Below are 16,404 nucleotides of genomic sequence, written 5' to 3'. Positions count from 1 at the left end.
CGCGAAACCTCCTAATTTTTGGAAGAAATCAGCTGTCAGCAACTGGACGTTTACTACAGGCCAAATATACATTTTTGCGTATATGAAGAGAAATTATCAACGGATTTCATTGAAATTTAATATTTAAATTTGGAGAGTTAAAACAATAAACTCTTGAGCTCTGGTTATTATCAGAAGTTATTAACGAACTTTTCGTATAATTATATAAGAGCATAAAATTGTAAAGAAGTGTTTAAAACGCATTTTCGTAATCTTCTGGAATACTTTTACTAATCTAGATAATATACATTGTGGTCGGTTATGTGCTGAGCACATCAGATTTTTTTTAATATTTTTCCATTTGATTCTGAAAAATTGTTTCTTGATGTTATTAGCTATTTATACTTTTTATCAGGTTTAGAAAATAATTCTTTCTGGAAAATTTAAATCTTTTAAAGCGGAAAAAATGCAAAATTTTAAAATATTTCTGTAATATCATGTTCAATTTATTTAGAGATCAAAAAGTATACGTATGTAGTTCCTTATGTAAATTTTTAAATAAAGATGATTGAGGAGCTAGCCTCAATCATCTTAATTGAGTGTAGAATAGAGCTTTAAAGCTTAAAAAAAAACAAAAGTGAAGATATCTCTTAAAGAACTTGTACGTATAAAATAATCACGTAAATGGCTTTGAAGTTCCTTTATGCATCACATACATATTGCCGTTTCGTATAAATTGAGCAACTGAATAAAATAGAAAGAATAAAATAAAGGAAAAATAGAGAGGTATTGTAAATGCCACTATAATTTTGTCCATTTTAAGTCAAAGTAAAGAACAATTAAAAAACTCAAAACTTAAAACAGTTATTCTGGGATAATAAAGGTCATTCCAGGATAACAAAATTATATGCGAGTGTACATAAATTTATCAATTTTAATTTACGCTGAAATCTGTAGGTACCGTATAATTTTCTTATTTCTTCCGAAATAGTTACTTCCAAATATAAATGTGATATTTGTTTTCCAACGCTTTTTCGTACATAATAAAAAATCGTTGATATTATTTAAGTAGCATAAAGACCATATTCATACTTTTCCATCTGCTCATTTTGAATTTAATTTTCAGAAAAACGCGAGAAAATAACGAGACATCATGATTATACACATAACGTGTGTTGTGTGTGTGTATATGATTTTATTTTAATTTTATTTTATGTTTACTTTTTTCGGAGGATAAAATGAGAAAATAATTACCAGGTCATTATCCTTATAAAGAAAATTTCATGTCAAAAGAAAACTCTAAATATATTTTGGCTTGTTATTCTGGTTTTTTATTATTATTTTTTTTTTTACTACTCTTCAAATTATGAATATAATATGGAAAATTTAAAGCAAATAACCGACTTAATTTAATATACATTCAGTTGAAAGAACCTGTCATATGAAATAAGAAAATAAAATTTTTATTAAAGAAAAACGGATTATTAAGTAAAACATTTTTGAGAATTAATCCTTATTAGGATGTAAATGATTTTGAAATTTTCACAATTTTTAAAATAATGTAACAAAAACATGCTGTGTGTAGAAATGTGCGAAATATAGTATGTATATATAGACCTGACATCTGAGCGTAATAATTCATAAAATAGATTATGGTACGGTTTGATACTATGTTAATTTGTTATCTGCTCTACACGAAATTGTAATCTTTGTTCATTATAATAATGTACTGTAGAAATAATTCGTTAAAAACACACTCCGGTAAATAAGAAGTCTTTAATATTTTGAGGATTGTATAATTGATTGCAAACTAAGAACAATATTATAATTAACAATTTTAATTGACTTGATTTTTAGATTTTATTGAATAACATTTTTAATAAGCTCATTTAATAACTTAAATCCAAACCAATTGGATAATATGTAAACGGAGTAGCAGAGTTGAATTATTTTTAACGATTTAATACTAAAACTCTGGTATGAATTGAAGGTGCTCATATTTTCTTTAGTTTCCTATAAATGAAATTAATTTATTTAGAGAGAAACTAAAGAAACTCAATAATATTTAGTTTCTCTTTTTGTAATGTACAAAATGATTATAAATGATTTACATTATTCTCAAACAAAATGGATTTAAATTTATTGCAAAGCATAAAAATTTCATAGTATGTTAGCTCCTTGAAGAAAATTCGTCAGAACATTCATTTTGCTTACTTATAATTAAAGCTTCCGAAGCTTACTTATAAATTTTCAAATTTTAAGTTTAATATTCCTTTTTAGTACAAATTGAACAAAATACGCTCAATAATTTTGTTTGCAGCTGTCTGTTATGTAAGCTATATCCTTCTATATATAAAAATCCCCTGATTTCAAATTATTAATTCAATGTAACAAAAAAATATTACTGATAACAGGTTATTTTTAATATGTTATGTTACTCTGTTGAGCAAACCAGGCATATAAAGAGAATTATAAAAGCGTTGAAACGAATAGTTACGTAAATGAAAAAAATCGCAATATTTTAAAAATGCAAAGATAAACTTTAAAATACAAAAAGAAAATTGCAATATATTGCTTTAAAGATTAAAATGGTGTAACATGAAAATATAGCTGTTGATGCAATTCTATATGATTGTATTAAAAAAAAAAACAGAATATTTTTTGTTTTCATTCAAGTGCAATGGGTTTTTTCTGGATAATTGGAAATTATTGTGTAAAAGTAAATGGTTATTAAAATCATGCAAATATAAAGTGAAAAAAATAAAAGAGTTTTGAAACTTTTTGTATGGTATGATGCACTCGAATATCGATTTGGAATAATGTCCACGAGTGGCATGCGAATAAATCATATAATTTTCTTAGGTTGGGTTGATTCGAAACCTAATCGTTTTATTAAATTATTAGATGAAAATGTTAAAAACTTCAAAATGAAAATTTTAATTTGGATTTCTTGAAAGTAAAGTCTATTATGCCGCGAGTCTTAATAAAAATGAACAAAATTTATGCTTTTTATAATATTCACGTATTTGAATTTTATCATAAATTCATAAAAATGCATAGTAGTTCTAAATTTTCAACATAAAGCAGCAGTATACTTCCCAACTATGAAAAATAAATTGGAACGGGCTATATAATATGCACATATTAAAAAAGTTCTGCTGGCCATAGTGATATCTTGAGATTTTAAGCCGAAATTTTTCAGTGATTATATTAAGTGACCTAGATTTGACGCTAAATTATATAAAGTCATTGTTTGAAGTTATTTAATTTTCACCATTCACACAATAACCCTTGCGACTTTATCAGCGCAAATTATAATTAAAAACATTATTATTAAAAGTTTTTCGATATATGAGAACCACATAGTACTTCTGATAAGTTTAATATTTTCGCGGTTTTCTTTTTTAACTAGCAGAAGGCATATAGTAATAACTATAAAGAAAAAAATAACGATGCTTTTACAGTCGCATTAACAAAGTTCTAAAGGTATTATTTTTATTATTAAAAGAATGGTGTTGCATTTTAATTTCATTGTAATTTACATATTTGTGATAATTTGTAAGGTTATATAATATATTCGGAAAATTTTCTACCATTCTGCGGGGCAAAAAAATTAAAAAATTACAGATTTTCCTTCACTTTTTTTTTCCTGATATTATCTATTTGTTTAAAACGATAGTTTTATTATATAATAAATTTTAATAAAAATGGTAGTGTAAAGTCTTAGGATTAATAATATAATGTAAAGTAAAAGCACAAACAAAAAAAAAAAAGAAAAATTTTTAAAATGTACAGAAAAAGCAAACTGAGGTTATTTATAGCGCATTTTAATGAAATCGGAGAAAATATATTTAATTTATTGAAAATTTTAATGTTGAAGTTTATTTGTAAATTAATTTTCTTTAATTAATTAATTAAAGATTCTATTATATAGAAGAGTAATGATAAGAATTTCAATGGGATTGCAACATTATCCAGAATATGCGACCTTTAAAAAATATACGGAAAAAGTTAAATTCAATAAATTGGACAAAATCAAATTTAAAATTATATTGTTGCCTTATTTTATTAAAAACCAAAATTTTAATATGCATATCAAAGTACATATTTCTTTTCCATTCAAACAATATAGTCAAAAATTTCATTGCATAGCTTGGCAAAATTGTTTGCTATTGAAATGAGATAAAAAAATTAAAATACTTATCCTAAAGTTATGCAATATTACGTATAAATCTACTAGAATCAAAATATGTATATAGCAATTGAATTAAAATAAAATGTTATTGTGGTAATAAAAGATATTCGAAACTGCGAAGAATATTAAGCATTTGTCCACAAAAGAAATTAATTTCGCGAATTTGAATTTAATGTCTTATATGCAATAATGAAATTTTTTGCAGCTTGTACTCTCTTTCATTACCTTGCAATATTACAATTGGAAATTTCTGCTATGTTATAAGATTGGGCTGTAAAAGAGTTACATTTTTAAAAACTTTGGCATTTTTCTATCGAGAATGCGTAGTCAAAAATTTAAGAAGTCGTTGGATGTAAAAGTTAAGAGCTCGTTGGTTGAAACAAGATTTCATTTAAAAAAATTTTTTTGTTCCTCTAACATTAAGCAGAGCTTTTGCGTTGTAAACTCAACGCGTAAGACTGGATGCGGTCGCACTATTTATCGGTCGTATTAAATTAATAAAATTAAATAGCACAAATAAATTATTGTTAATATCAAATTTTAATTCACTTATAATTATTATGTTGTATCCAGCTGCAGGTGAATTCATATAATAATATGTGCTAGATGTGCTTCAAAAAATGTTTGCATTATTAAAATTTCTTTCATTTTCTTCGGGTTGTTGAATTTAAATTAATTTCATTTTGTTTTCTGAGAAACATTTAACCAAATTATAAGCAACTTGGCAATGATCTTGTCCAGTAACTGTTTTGCATTTTCCAATAGCTTTGTTAATCTGTTCTTTAGGAATTTTTCCTGAAAATCTTTTTAATAATAAATTTTCTCTTATCATTCCTTCTTCCAAAAGCTCTGAATGATCTAATATACATTTAGCATAACATCGAATTTCTTCATTTGGCTTGGAAAAATCACCAGCCTTTAATGCTGTTATTTGAGTTGGAGTTACACCAGTTCTTAGAGCACATTTTTGTGCTATATATTCTGGCGATTCATTTGGTTCAGCATAAGCAGTCTGAGAATTTAAAATATTCCAGAATTAAATTATTTCTCACATATATATAAAACTAAGAAAACACTTACAATCTGGAAAGCAATAAATCCAAATGTAAAACCAATTATTGCTAAAGTATTCATTTTGGACAGTAATTATTAATTCTTCAAATAGTTAATTACGTTAGTAATTATAAAATTAAATTGTAAATTTTTGGAAAATGTTGACTGGTTTTATAGTAAAAATTCTTGATCAGAATTTCTTCAAAAAAGAAAGAAAATATTTCTGTTTTTGATGACATGCTTGAAGAGCAGTTGCGCTTCATTTGATTTACATAATAAATACGATGATCATATAAAAATATTGTTAGGAACAAATAAAATTTTTATTCTTGACCTTGATTTGAAAAAAAATTTGATTAAAAAAAAAAAAAATTTTTCACACTTTTTAAATTTAAATAGGAAATCGAAAATAAATACCAAAATGATTCTAAAGTCGAAAGAATTGTTACCACTATTTGTGAGAAAAAAATTACTACATTTCAAGCAAATTCATTTATAGCAGTTAAAAGTTACATGTACACTCATATTATGAATTTCAATTTCTTTTATGTTATGTTTCAAAACATTTTTTAAAAACTTATTAGTTTTAGCATAATTTGAGGCCATGACTTACCAGCAAAATAGTATAAAAAATGGGGAAATTATTACACCACGCATAATTTACAAATTTAATTTGCACCCGTACTTTTATCAAAATCATTGCCTATAAAAACACTTAAATAACTCACTAAAAATAATAGAAACAATTATTTTTGCTGGTTAGGTTTTGAGATTTTATTCTCAAACGGACGGACTAGCAGACATGCATAGTTTAATAAATTTGCAATTTCACACTGAGCGCAAATGCAAAATATGTTAATGTATGTTGAACAGCTTGAAAGTTTTAACACCCTGACGAACAAATTTCTTCCGAGTATAACAGTAGCTCCATGTTGATATTGTGTCTTGAAGGCATTTCGAATTTTTTATCGTCTTAATCTTTTAACTAAATTTCATATTTTTTCAGTTGGGTTTTCGTAATTTTCGTAAAATATCAATTGAAGCTGTAACATATTCATATTTAGATGAGACGAAGCAATTTCAAAATATATTTTTCTTATTTCAAACAATATTAGTTCAATATAACCTGATTATTATATAAATTTTATTTTATAACAAAAATTATTTACATATTAACAAAATAAAATATATCCTACTTTATTCTGGTTCTTTTAAGCTCTTTTCCTTTCTTTATTATAACAAACAGCCAAGTCAAATGCTGATGAACAATCACTTTTACCATTTGGGTATGGACAAGCATTAATAAGGCGTTCAGTCCATTCCTTTGAATGATCTTTTAATAATATACCACGTATTGTATTTTGATCTAATTCACCATTTTTAACGAATTGTGCTTTATCAACTACACATTTTGCAAAACATTTTTGATTTTCAGTTGGATTTTTTAAATCTTGTCGGATTAATTTCTCCAAGTCATTTCTGTCAAGTCGAGTTTCTGAAAGACATTCTAAACCATTTTTGATAAGTGTATCAACCATCTGATCAGCATCAATAAGCTAAAGATATTATTAAATAACATTATAAGTACCAATACATATTGAACATAATAGATTATATAAATATAAAATAAAGTATAAATAAAAAATTTAAGTTAAATAATAATTAACAGTTCTCGAATTTTATATTAATGAATCATTTACCTTTACCGATAGAACTATCGAAAGCAAAGTTAAATAAAATGTGATAATTTTCATAATCTACTTTGTATTTTGATATTCTACAACTTAATTGTATATAGTTTGACTAACAGGATATGACTGACAGAAGTGCTAAAATGATACCCGTATTTTATACTAAAATTATTCATTTAGATCTTAAATATTTGACTAGCTATATGTATAGAAGTAACAACTTTAAGAAGAATAAAGTTCAAGTATTAATTAAAATTTATTATGCATTTGCGATATAATGTAAGTACGTATAAATTATACTAGCTGATTTTGTAATTGCACCTTAATAAAAACAAAGAAATTAATCTGCGACTAAAACAAGCATTAATAATAACATTATAAATCTCTAGTTAATACGTGCAATGCACCCGCACACATAATTGTAGTCTATAATAAAATTGTTTTTCCAATTGTAATGTGCCGTAATTTATTTAGATAATTGAATAGCGGATAGAATTATAAAAATCTTATTTTATGACTGAGGAAAAGCTATTTGTTCCTGAAAATCAAAATGGCCTCTTTGATTGAGATCGTAAGAGCGCCAATTTAAATAACTTAAACAAAAATTTCCTTAATGTTTTTTATGAAGTTAGATAATTTTGGCAGTATTGCCATTAAGTCTTTTTTTAAAACACATAACCAGTAATATTTTCGGTAAATAACTGTTATTAAAACTGTTATTTGAAGGCTTTTGTTTTGTACATTTAATAATAAAGTAAGTAAAGTAAAAAAAATTTTAAAAATTGTTATCTTACATCTACTAGCCCAAAATTTTTAAAAATGGTTACCTACTCCAAAGCTTTTTTACTTGATAAATATTTTTATTGCTTCGATTTTGATCACGATTTTATTGATCCACGTCAATATCAATTAATGAATATAATAAAAATCGCAATTAATTAAAAAATAATTACTACGTCTAACCAAATATTATATAATTATAGAAATTCTTGTAATTAAAAATGAATTCTTTTTAAAATTTAAAAAATCTAAATCAAAAACTCATTGACCTAAATCAGTGCAAAGTTGAATTTGTGCAGCAATGCGAATGCAAATAAATAACGTTTGTCAGTTGAATATTTTGTAATTGAAATTTTATCAATAGTCTAGGCAACGAGTATTATGGTTATTTCGGCTAGAGACATATTTTGAAAAGTGCCATAAACTGAATGGATCGATGGTAAGTGACCTGAACCTTTTGGGAAGAAATGCAAAGTTTAAAAACGAAAATTACATATATTTCTTAAAAAGTTATTAACATTTAAATTACGAACAGGTTAAATTCCAAGTGTAAACATTAAACAGCTGAGAAATAAATAACAAAAAAGCTTTTTTCTCAGTGTTTTCTTTCCGTTATATTGACGTAATTTTTTTTAATTATACCTGTGGCAAATATTATATTTCTATCGGGTAGTTACCTTTATTTAGCTGAAAAATATACTAATAAAACTGAAATCAGGAACTATTTTAGCACCTTTGTTAATAGATACACATTTATGGACCAAAACTAAATCAAAAAATAAATTATTTTATTCCATATATTAAAGTTTTTTAAATACATATATGTACATCAACATTTGCGTGGTCACCGTATTGGCATTATAGCATTAATATTGAATTGAGAATTAGAATGTTAGTTAGCAAACAAAATTATACCTATACAACTTCTTAGTATCAACGTTATAACCGTTCTGAATATTGTAGCTAATTTTTATTTGTTAGGTTGTGATAATGGCGGAATTTTAAATGATACCTTTCAAAGAACTACCGGTAAATAAAGAAATAGAAAGCAATTTCTAGGAGGTTGTTAGTTGGTAAGCAACAACTAACGGTAATGAGGTTTACTTTTAAAATAAAATTTTTAAAAGTTCAAACTTCATTTATTAAAATAAATGGACTGACAACAGAACAAAAAGTATAGGATTATAGCAATTCAAAATGTTAGAATTAATTTTCATCTCTGAACTTGTCATTTAAATTACATAGATAACTAGATATTATTTAATGCTAATTTTATCTGCTGATTTTTCAAATCACGCATTTTAAAATATGTTGTAATATAAATTAATATATGTTTATATGTAATTAAATGCTTTAAATTGATGTATGCAAATTAATTAGAAGAAAAAAAAAACAAAATTAATACTCGAAAGAACAAATTTTTGAGTGGTGTTATAAATTAACCACCAAGTTTTTAACTGGGGTTAAAATTATACTTAAACAGTTAAGGAATGGAGATATAGATCACCTATGTTGGTCCATGTATCATTTCCATAGTTCAAAAATTTCGTAATTGCTTAGTTCAGTAAATTGGCTGAAATAGGCACCATACAACTTGAAAGCAAATATGTACTCATATCGTAAATGACTATAACATTTCGGTATATTAAATACATATTATAATTTAAGACTGTCGTTTCACCAAATTATTTCACGTATATAGTCTTATATAAATCAACCAGGATTTAAAAAATAATATATACTTTGAAGTATTTGTTTTATATTCACCTATGACTATAAAATTTTTTAATTGTCCTTCCAAAACATACAAACGTTGATTAATATTTATTAAAGCCGATTTGAATAATTATTCACTAACATTAACTATCTACTCAAATATTGATTTGGAAATTGATCTCTAAACTCTCATGTAATTTTTGCTCTTAGTGAAAATGATTCATATGAAAAGTTCATATTATAGTATGAAACTAAGTGAGTTCACTAGTACACATCAAATTATTTTGTATATCTATCTATAAAGGTTGAACTTTACTTCCTGTTTAAGGAAACTTGTAGTAATTATATAATGATTAAAAACTATACCTACCCAGTATTGCCACTTTCGCTAAAATAAGTCAAATATGTCATTGTAATTGTAATTAATCGTATTTGGCACATTTCCTAAATAATATTGATTCTTTTAATTTTCCAAAGTTTTATATGTAAAAATTGATAACAGAAATTGTGACAAGACTTTAAAATAACGCTATAAGATTGTTTATAACGCTCTTGCTATTGCGAGTTTATACATAGGATATTTCCATCCTGGATTATAGCTTTAAAATAACGAAAATGTTGTAGAAGTTTTCACGTCGATTTTATGTTCTTATTTCTGCTATAATTTGTACATGATTGTTTGGACTACGATTTCAAATCTTTAAGAGACTAATACGGTTATCAATAGTAAATTTGAAATTAAAAACTAAAATTTGAATTAAATTTTATTATAGACTACAAGTAAGCATTTTACTTCTTAAATCTGAGATTTCCATTTTTGCTTGCTTTTGATCCTCTTTTTTTGAAAATTTGGCTTGGTTATTTTATTTTTTTGCTTTTCATGTGTTGCAACCCTCTGTACCTACCCCTTTTTTCTGAAATACTATCGAACCATTTTCTTTTACGAAGCTTTTCAAAATATGCGTATCAGAGTGGATTTTATTTATTTTTTCTATATTTTTTATAATAGCCTATTTGAAACGCATATTATTTTATTTATTTATTTTTAATATTTTTAATGACATATTTTTCTCCTTTTGAGAGAATATTTTTCTCATTAGGTCGTGCAGCAGACTATTTTATAAAATGAATTTATTTTTTTATTGTAGTTTTGCCTTATGATTGTTCGAATAAACAAATAAAAACATTTCAGTTGACCTTGAAGAATTATTTGGGACTAACTCAATTAATACCCGAATTGTGAAGCTATTTCGTAGGAACTGCGTATCCTATACAAAAAAAAAAACTTTTCTGATCGTCCTTGGCAGAAAATATCGCCTAGGAATGAGATAATATCCAAAAGTTTTAGTGCAAGTTATAGAACAGACGGCTATGCCTTTATTAAAGCTGAGTTTGACAAGGAGAGAAGGAATACACATACATATATACATGTTTATAAAGCTGACGACTGTAGACGGCATCTTCTTGTTATAAATTTGTTATAAGGTTTGAATGCAACTTAATCAAAGAAAACAACAACAAAATGTAGTTCAATACTTCTATAATTTTCTTATAGAAATAAATAAAAAAAATTTTAATAGAACCGCAGAACAGATTTTCGTCAAACTGTACCCGAACTAGCGATTTACCGGCTTACTTGCGGGCGCTCTACCTACTGAGCTACAGGGGTGTGAAAAGACTATCATCAAATTCTTTTCCACTTTACTTCCACGAATAAAAGGGAAACGGTAATTCACGAAAAAAAAGAAATTTTTTATGATCTGACAAAAGTGTTAAATACATTTTCCTGATTTCGTTCTGCGAGCTCCTTATTCGCTCGTGACTAGTAATGTACAAAAAGAATTAAGACAATTACCTTTTGTCCCTATTTATAGTGTAACTGAAACTTACTTTAAAATTTTTTTTTCAAATGTATTTTAGAATCTGTTTTAAGCTCTTAAACAATTTTAAGTTCTTAATATTTCGTATTCGCTGTGTACGAGAATTGAATGATCTTCCGTTTTTTGAATCTGAGAAAATCGACAAGTGTCTATCCATCAGACTTTCATCAAATTTTCATCGATAAAATAATATCTTAAATGGCAAAAAAATTTTGCACATTACAAAATAGTAAGAATGTTTGAATTTGAACTCGACTTAGATTTTTACAAGCAAATCAAAGCCAGAAACAGTGTTGTCTAAATTAAAACTTTGTAATACACAAATGTGTTTTTATAAAATTTTGTAATTTTAAAATTTCTCTTGAAATAAAAAATGGTTAAGCCATTCTAAATTTCTGATATAAGTTTTTTCAAACAACACTTTTAAATTTTATCCTAAATGTATGCAATAGTTACTGTTTAATTTGATTTTGGGTATATTAAGAGAAAAATTTGAGAATAATAAAATAAGATTGTTGTACGAAAAACCATGTTTTACTTGCTCAAGGGAAACATGATACTTTTGTTTTTCAAGTGGTGGATTGATTCGAATTTATTTTATATCAATCATTTTCTCTAATATTCCATTTATTACAATGAACTATATTTTCTTCTTAATATTATTTTATTCCTTTTTGATATAATAAAACGATGATATTGCTATTTGTCCTATATTTTCAAAAACCACATTCTATAAAATCTTTGACTCGTCAGTTTTTCAATTAGCTTACCGTTTCTTTGGCACAACTATAATAATTATTGATTCACTTTTCGTGGAAATCAGAAGCTAGCAACTAAACTCTTGCTTATGTTAGGAAACAATCAAAAATTTTTTCTTAAAATACTTTGCTTCGACTATAAATCTCAAAAACAAAAAAAAAATGAAGGAACCCAGTTTTTGGGAGAAAAAAATCTCGACAAAAAACCTCTCCCAGGCACTGTTATGTTATAACGAGTTACTGCTCAAATACTTTATTGCATTATTGTTGGTTAACTTACAAAAAAAATTTTGGGCAGGTGACAGAGCTAGTAGTATTTAAATTGCTAGTAGTATTAAAATTGTGTTTTTATTAAAATTTTTTAATAATTTGAATTGTCAACTATACTCCCTTTGCAGTTCGTTCAGTCCTTAAATATCAAACGGGCCAATAAATGCCAAATTGAAACTGAATTATAACAAAAACTCGTATTTTAACTGTACAATATAAAGTGTATAATAATTTTAATTCACTAAGAAGAATTTTTCACCTGATCTATCAAAATCGAAATGTTTTCTGATAACATAATTTTTTATATTGTATAAAATACTTGAATTATAATGCAACCTTGAATTGTATTTTGACTTCAGCGCTAACATTGTTCTGCTTTTTTCCCTAGACTGCAATTTTATTGCAATTTATATAACAATTAATTTATAGTGAAGTAAAATAACATTTACTATTGTAGTGTTTCACACGTCATTGATGCGATTGTATCTAAGAGATAAAATTTCAATTGTTTTTCTTCATGAATTTAGTAAAATTAAGACTATTCAATTTATTTTTAATTGGTCATCAATTTTCTCAGAAATAATTCATTGCTGTACTTGCATTGAATAAATAGTAACAGATATGAACTACGGCATTTTTAAGTGCACAGTTCCTCGATTTTAGTTCATTACATTCAGTCATTTTTATGATTTTCAGTAGATACTTAATTTTTCGATTTGTAAAGTTATTTTTTTTGTGGGAGCCTATATGAAAACATTTAGTGCTCAGGAAAACATGCAAAATTTTAGTTTTCCAATTGCTGCTTGATTGTAGAATCATTGCGCACACCTTTAACCAACTAAATTATTGCGTCAATTCAAATCGATTGCATTAACTAAAAATTACAAATTGTTTGATCGCTTAATTATGTACGATTAATAGATAAAATACAAATAAGCAATCAAACAATTGCAAAACTGAAAATTGCATATCAATCTGCGCCCTTAAAGTTTAATAAATTTTATAAAAAAAAAACAAACTTTTTCTTCACACGTAATTTGACATAATCTAGTACTTTAATTTTTTTTCCATAGAAAAAGAATACTTTTATAAATTTTTGGTTTTAATTTTCAGTATTTCTATTACTGATTTGCATGAGCCTCGTAGCATTTTACAATATTAAATGCAGTTCCACATGCATTTTCACCTTTAACATCCTTGCACGTTTCTAAGAGGTGTTCAACTTTGTCTTCTGGATGGTGTTGAGATAAATGTTTACGTGCATTTTCTACATTTAATGCATTGTCTTCGAATAATCCAATCTTTTCAATAACACATTTCACAAAACATTGGACTTGTTCATTAGGTTCTTCCAAATTTTTTGAAATTGATTCATTTAAAACAGCTTCTTCAACTTGGACTTCTTTAATACATACAGCTGCATGTTTACCAATTTCTTTTTTCAATTCATCGGAAAGTCCCTAAAAATTAAAGTAAAATAAGAAAATATTTTCAAAATTTATTACATATTATGTTAGTGATAGATCCTTAAATACTCAAACAAAATTTGATTAATTTAAAATAATTTGTTATTAATTTGTGACTACGGGCATGGCAAGGTTTTAATTTGAGTGTAGTAGTAACTTTACTTTTCTCCATATAATTTTATCTATGTCCAGTAAAAAATTTTACAACCCCAATTAACTTCGATTTTAGGGACAAAAATGTTAAAACGTAGATTTGCTTCCACAAAATAAATCTTAACTCTAAACTAATGTAAATTTACCGGCGAACATGAAAAGACACCGCGCACCGATATGCCAGGATGTTACTTGGAGTCCGTACTCGTCCGTGATTATGAAAAAGAACTTACGGTTTACCGCTGCAACAATACTACTTATCGCATTAATCGAAACCAAAATTTTGTGTAGTTTAATCCGAATTCTGTCAATGCTAATTAAATTTATTCCTAATTTTTTTTACGGGCAAGTTTACAGCGGAGATGCCGAACTAATGAAATAATTGATTTTTACCGTACTATTCACTTTTTTCAGAAATTATCTTTTTTCAAAGTTAAGAATTAATTAAATTTAATTTTAACTCTAGCAATAAAAAATATTTTGCAATAAATAAGGTATACCTTACCCAAGCTGATGAGGTTAAGGCAACTACTAATGAGACAATTACGAAAGTTTTCATCTTTTTTTTTTAAATAACCGATAGATTTTGCTTTCAATTCTTTTAAAATTAAAATATAACTGATGGTTTTGTCGCTTATTTCCACTTTTTTATACAAAAATGTATAAAATTTGCATTCAATATACAAGATATTTGTTCGTGCTAATGTTTAACTGGGTGATTAAAGTCAATAAAGTTTACTACTTTAAGATTATCTAAACATAAGCAAAGCTTTTTATTTATGTAGTTGCATTTGCTTTCCTAAAATTTCTTTCAAAACTAAATAAAAATGTACTTTATAAATTAATTAAATTTATGACTATTAATGTCGTAATGTAATAATGAAATTAATTTATAATTAAACAACGGCAATTGAAATTATTATAAGAAGATTTTGTACTTTGTGTTTTGAATAAAAATTGCAATTAATGCAAAGTGATAGGTTTAAGTGAAAATTTGAAAATATTTCCGTGCATACTTACTCATTTTGCTGAACTATACACACATAATAAAGTGTATGTTTTGCTATTTTAAGTGTAATAATTATTGTTTGTAACTAGCGATTGACATTGATAATCGCGTAACTATTTCTTAAAACCGGTTTTTAGTTACAATTACATTAATTAAACTAAAATAATAGGTAAAGGTAAAACTTTGCAAACTAAAAATTCAATAGTAATATTAGTAAAAATTAACGTTTGTTACAAACACTTTACGATCTACTTACACACTTTATGTCAAGGTACTTGCATACTTCTACTATACGACGATTTCAACAGTTGACCCTTGTTCTGTGATCATGTGAAATTCATTGCAAAATATTTTTAATATTCTTTTTTATTTAATTAGAGCATTACATTCTACATTATTTTAACAAGTTTCACATTAACGTATTTAATAAGTATTAGAAGTTTTTTTGACTTGAACTTAGTCAAGGTTGATTTAATTAATTAGTATCTAATATATTATTATACGAACATTCAGAAGAGATGAAAGTAAAAATTAAATGGTTGATGGATCAGATCTTAAAGTATTTTTGATCTCATTTTTAATTTCTTAATTTCAAATCATTTACCGCAATTTCATGTCACTTGTAATCATAATAATTAAAATAAAAAACTATTTTTAATCGTCAAACAGGTCATTTTGCAAATGAACTGTAACCCTGTACCTAAAACAATCTAATGATCAATATTTATGAGATTTTTTGATTTTTTAGAAATTTATTTTGAAATTACCATTCAAATGTATTATGTATTGTTTCTAATAGTATGTGCATAATATAAACTCTAAATTAGAAAAGAAACTTTGAAACATAAATAAATGGCTCAGAGCCAGAGTCGTCTAAGATAGATTTACAAATAATTGCAAAAAAATTGATTTGAAACTTGAAAAATTTTAATTTTCTAAAGTTTATTTAAGGATTGTTGTTACTCGGAAAATCGGATTGAGAAAGCTTGGTTTTTAAAAATAATTAAAATAATAATTCCAAATAGTTTTTGTGAAAAATAAAAAAAATTGGGAAGCAGTAATAACCGTGACAAATGGTGATGACAGCCTCTCGTACGTAGCTAAGTTATAAAAACTTGTTTGTGTGTCAGGCCATTTTAGTAAGGCCATTCTGACCTATGCAAACAACATCATTTAATAGTTGATTCCATTTAAAGTTATTTTAAATAAAGATAGAAGATAAAATATAGACCACATTTATATAGAAGATAAAGGTAGAATTAATTTGTTTATCTGAGTAATTGGTCTGATTTGCAACATTTTCTTGTAAAATGCGATGTTCTGTGTTGTATGGTTTCTAATTTTAAAATAAACTGATATGTTTTGCAAAGCTCAATAATTATTAGGAAATTGAATTAAATTCCATCATGACATCCTATGAATATTGTCTCAAATAACGACAAATATAGTTTATT

At 25.8% G+C, this 16,404-nt stretch overlaps 2 protein-coding genes across 2 annotated transcripts; both read right to left on the bottom strand.

The window, feature by feature from the left end:
- Window positions 1-4,717: 4,717 nt before the first annotated feature.
- Window positions 4,718-14,564, bottom strand: LOC129606462 (uncharacterized). The gene is made up of 6 exons (XM_055516803.1): window positions 14,447-14,564; window positions 13,448-13,782; window positions 13,342-13,375; window positions 6,472-6,783; window positions 5,255-5,257; window positions 4,718-5,186 (listed from the first exon to the last, which is right to left on the bottom strand). The coding sequence occupies exons 1-6, from the start codon at window positions 14,498-14,500 to the stop codon at window positions 4,842-4,844; spliced, it is 1,083 nt and encodes a 360-aa protein (XP_055372778.1). The 5' UTR covers window positions 14,501-14,564; the 3' UTR covers window positions 4,718-4,841.
- Window positions 6,343-7,064, bottom strand: LOC129606233 (general odorant-binding protein 56a-like). Its single transcript, XM_055516428.1, has 2 exons — window positions 6,928-7,064; window positions 6,343-6,783 (listed from the first exon to the last, which is right to left on the bottom strand). Exons 1-2 carry the CDS (start codon window positions 6,979-6,981, stop codon window positions 6,439-6,441), a joined length of 399 nt encoding a protein of 132 aa, XP_055372403.1. The 5' UTR covers window positions 6,982-7,064; the 3' UTR covers window positions 6,343-6,438.
- Window positions 14,565-16,404: the final 1,840 nt, after the last annotated feature.

Source organism: Condylostylus longicornis, unplaced genomic scaffold, assembly GCF_029603195.1.
Source record: "Condylostylus longicornis isolate FDR11 unplaced genomic scaffold, ASM2960319v2 ptg000018l, whole genome shotgun sequence".
Classification (NCBI taxonomy): Eukaryota; Metazoa; Arthropoda; class Insecta; order Diptera; family Dolichopodidae; genus Condylostylus; species Condylostylus longicornis.
This window is presented reverse-complemented; position numbering and strand designations above follow the sequence as displayed.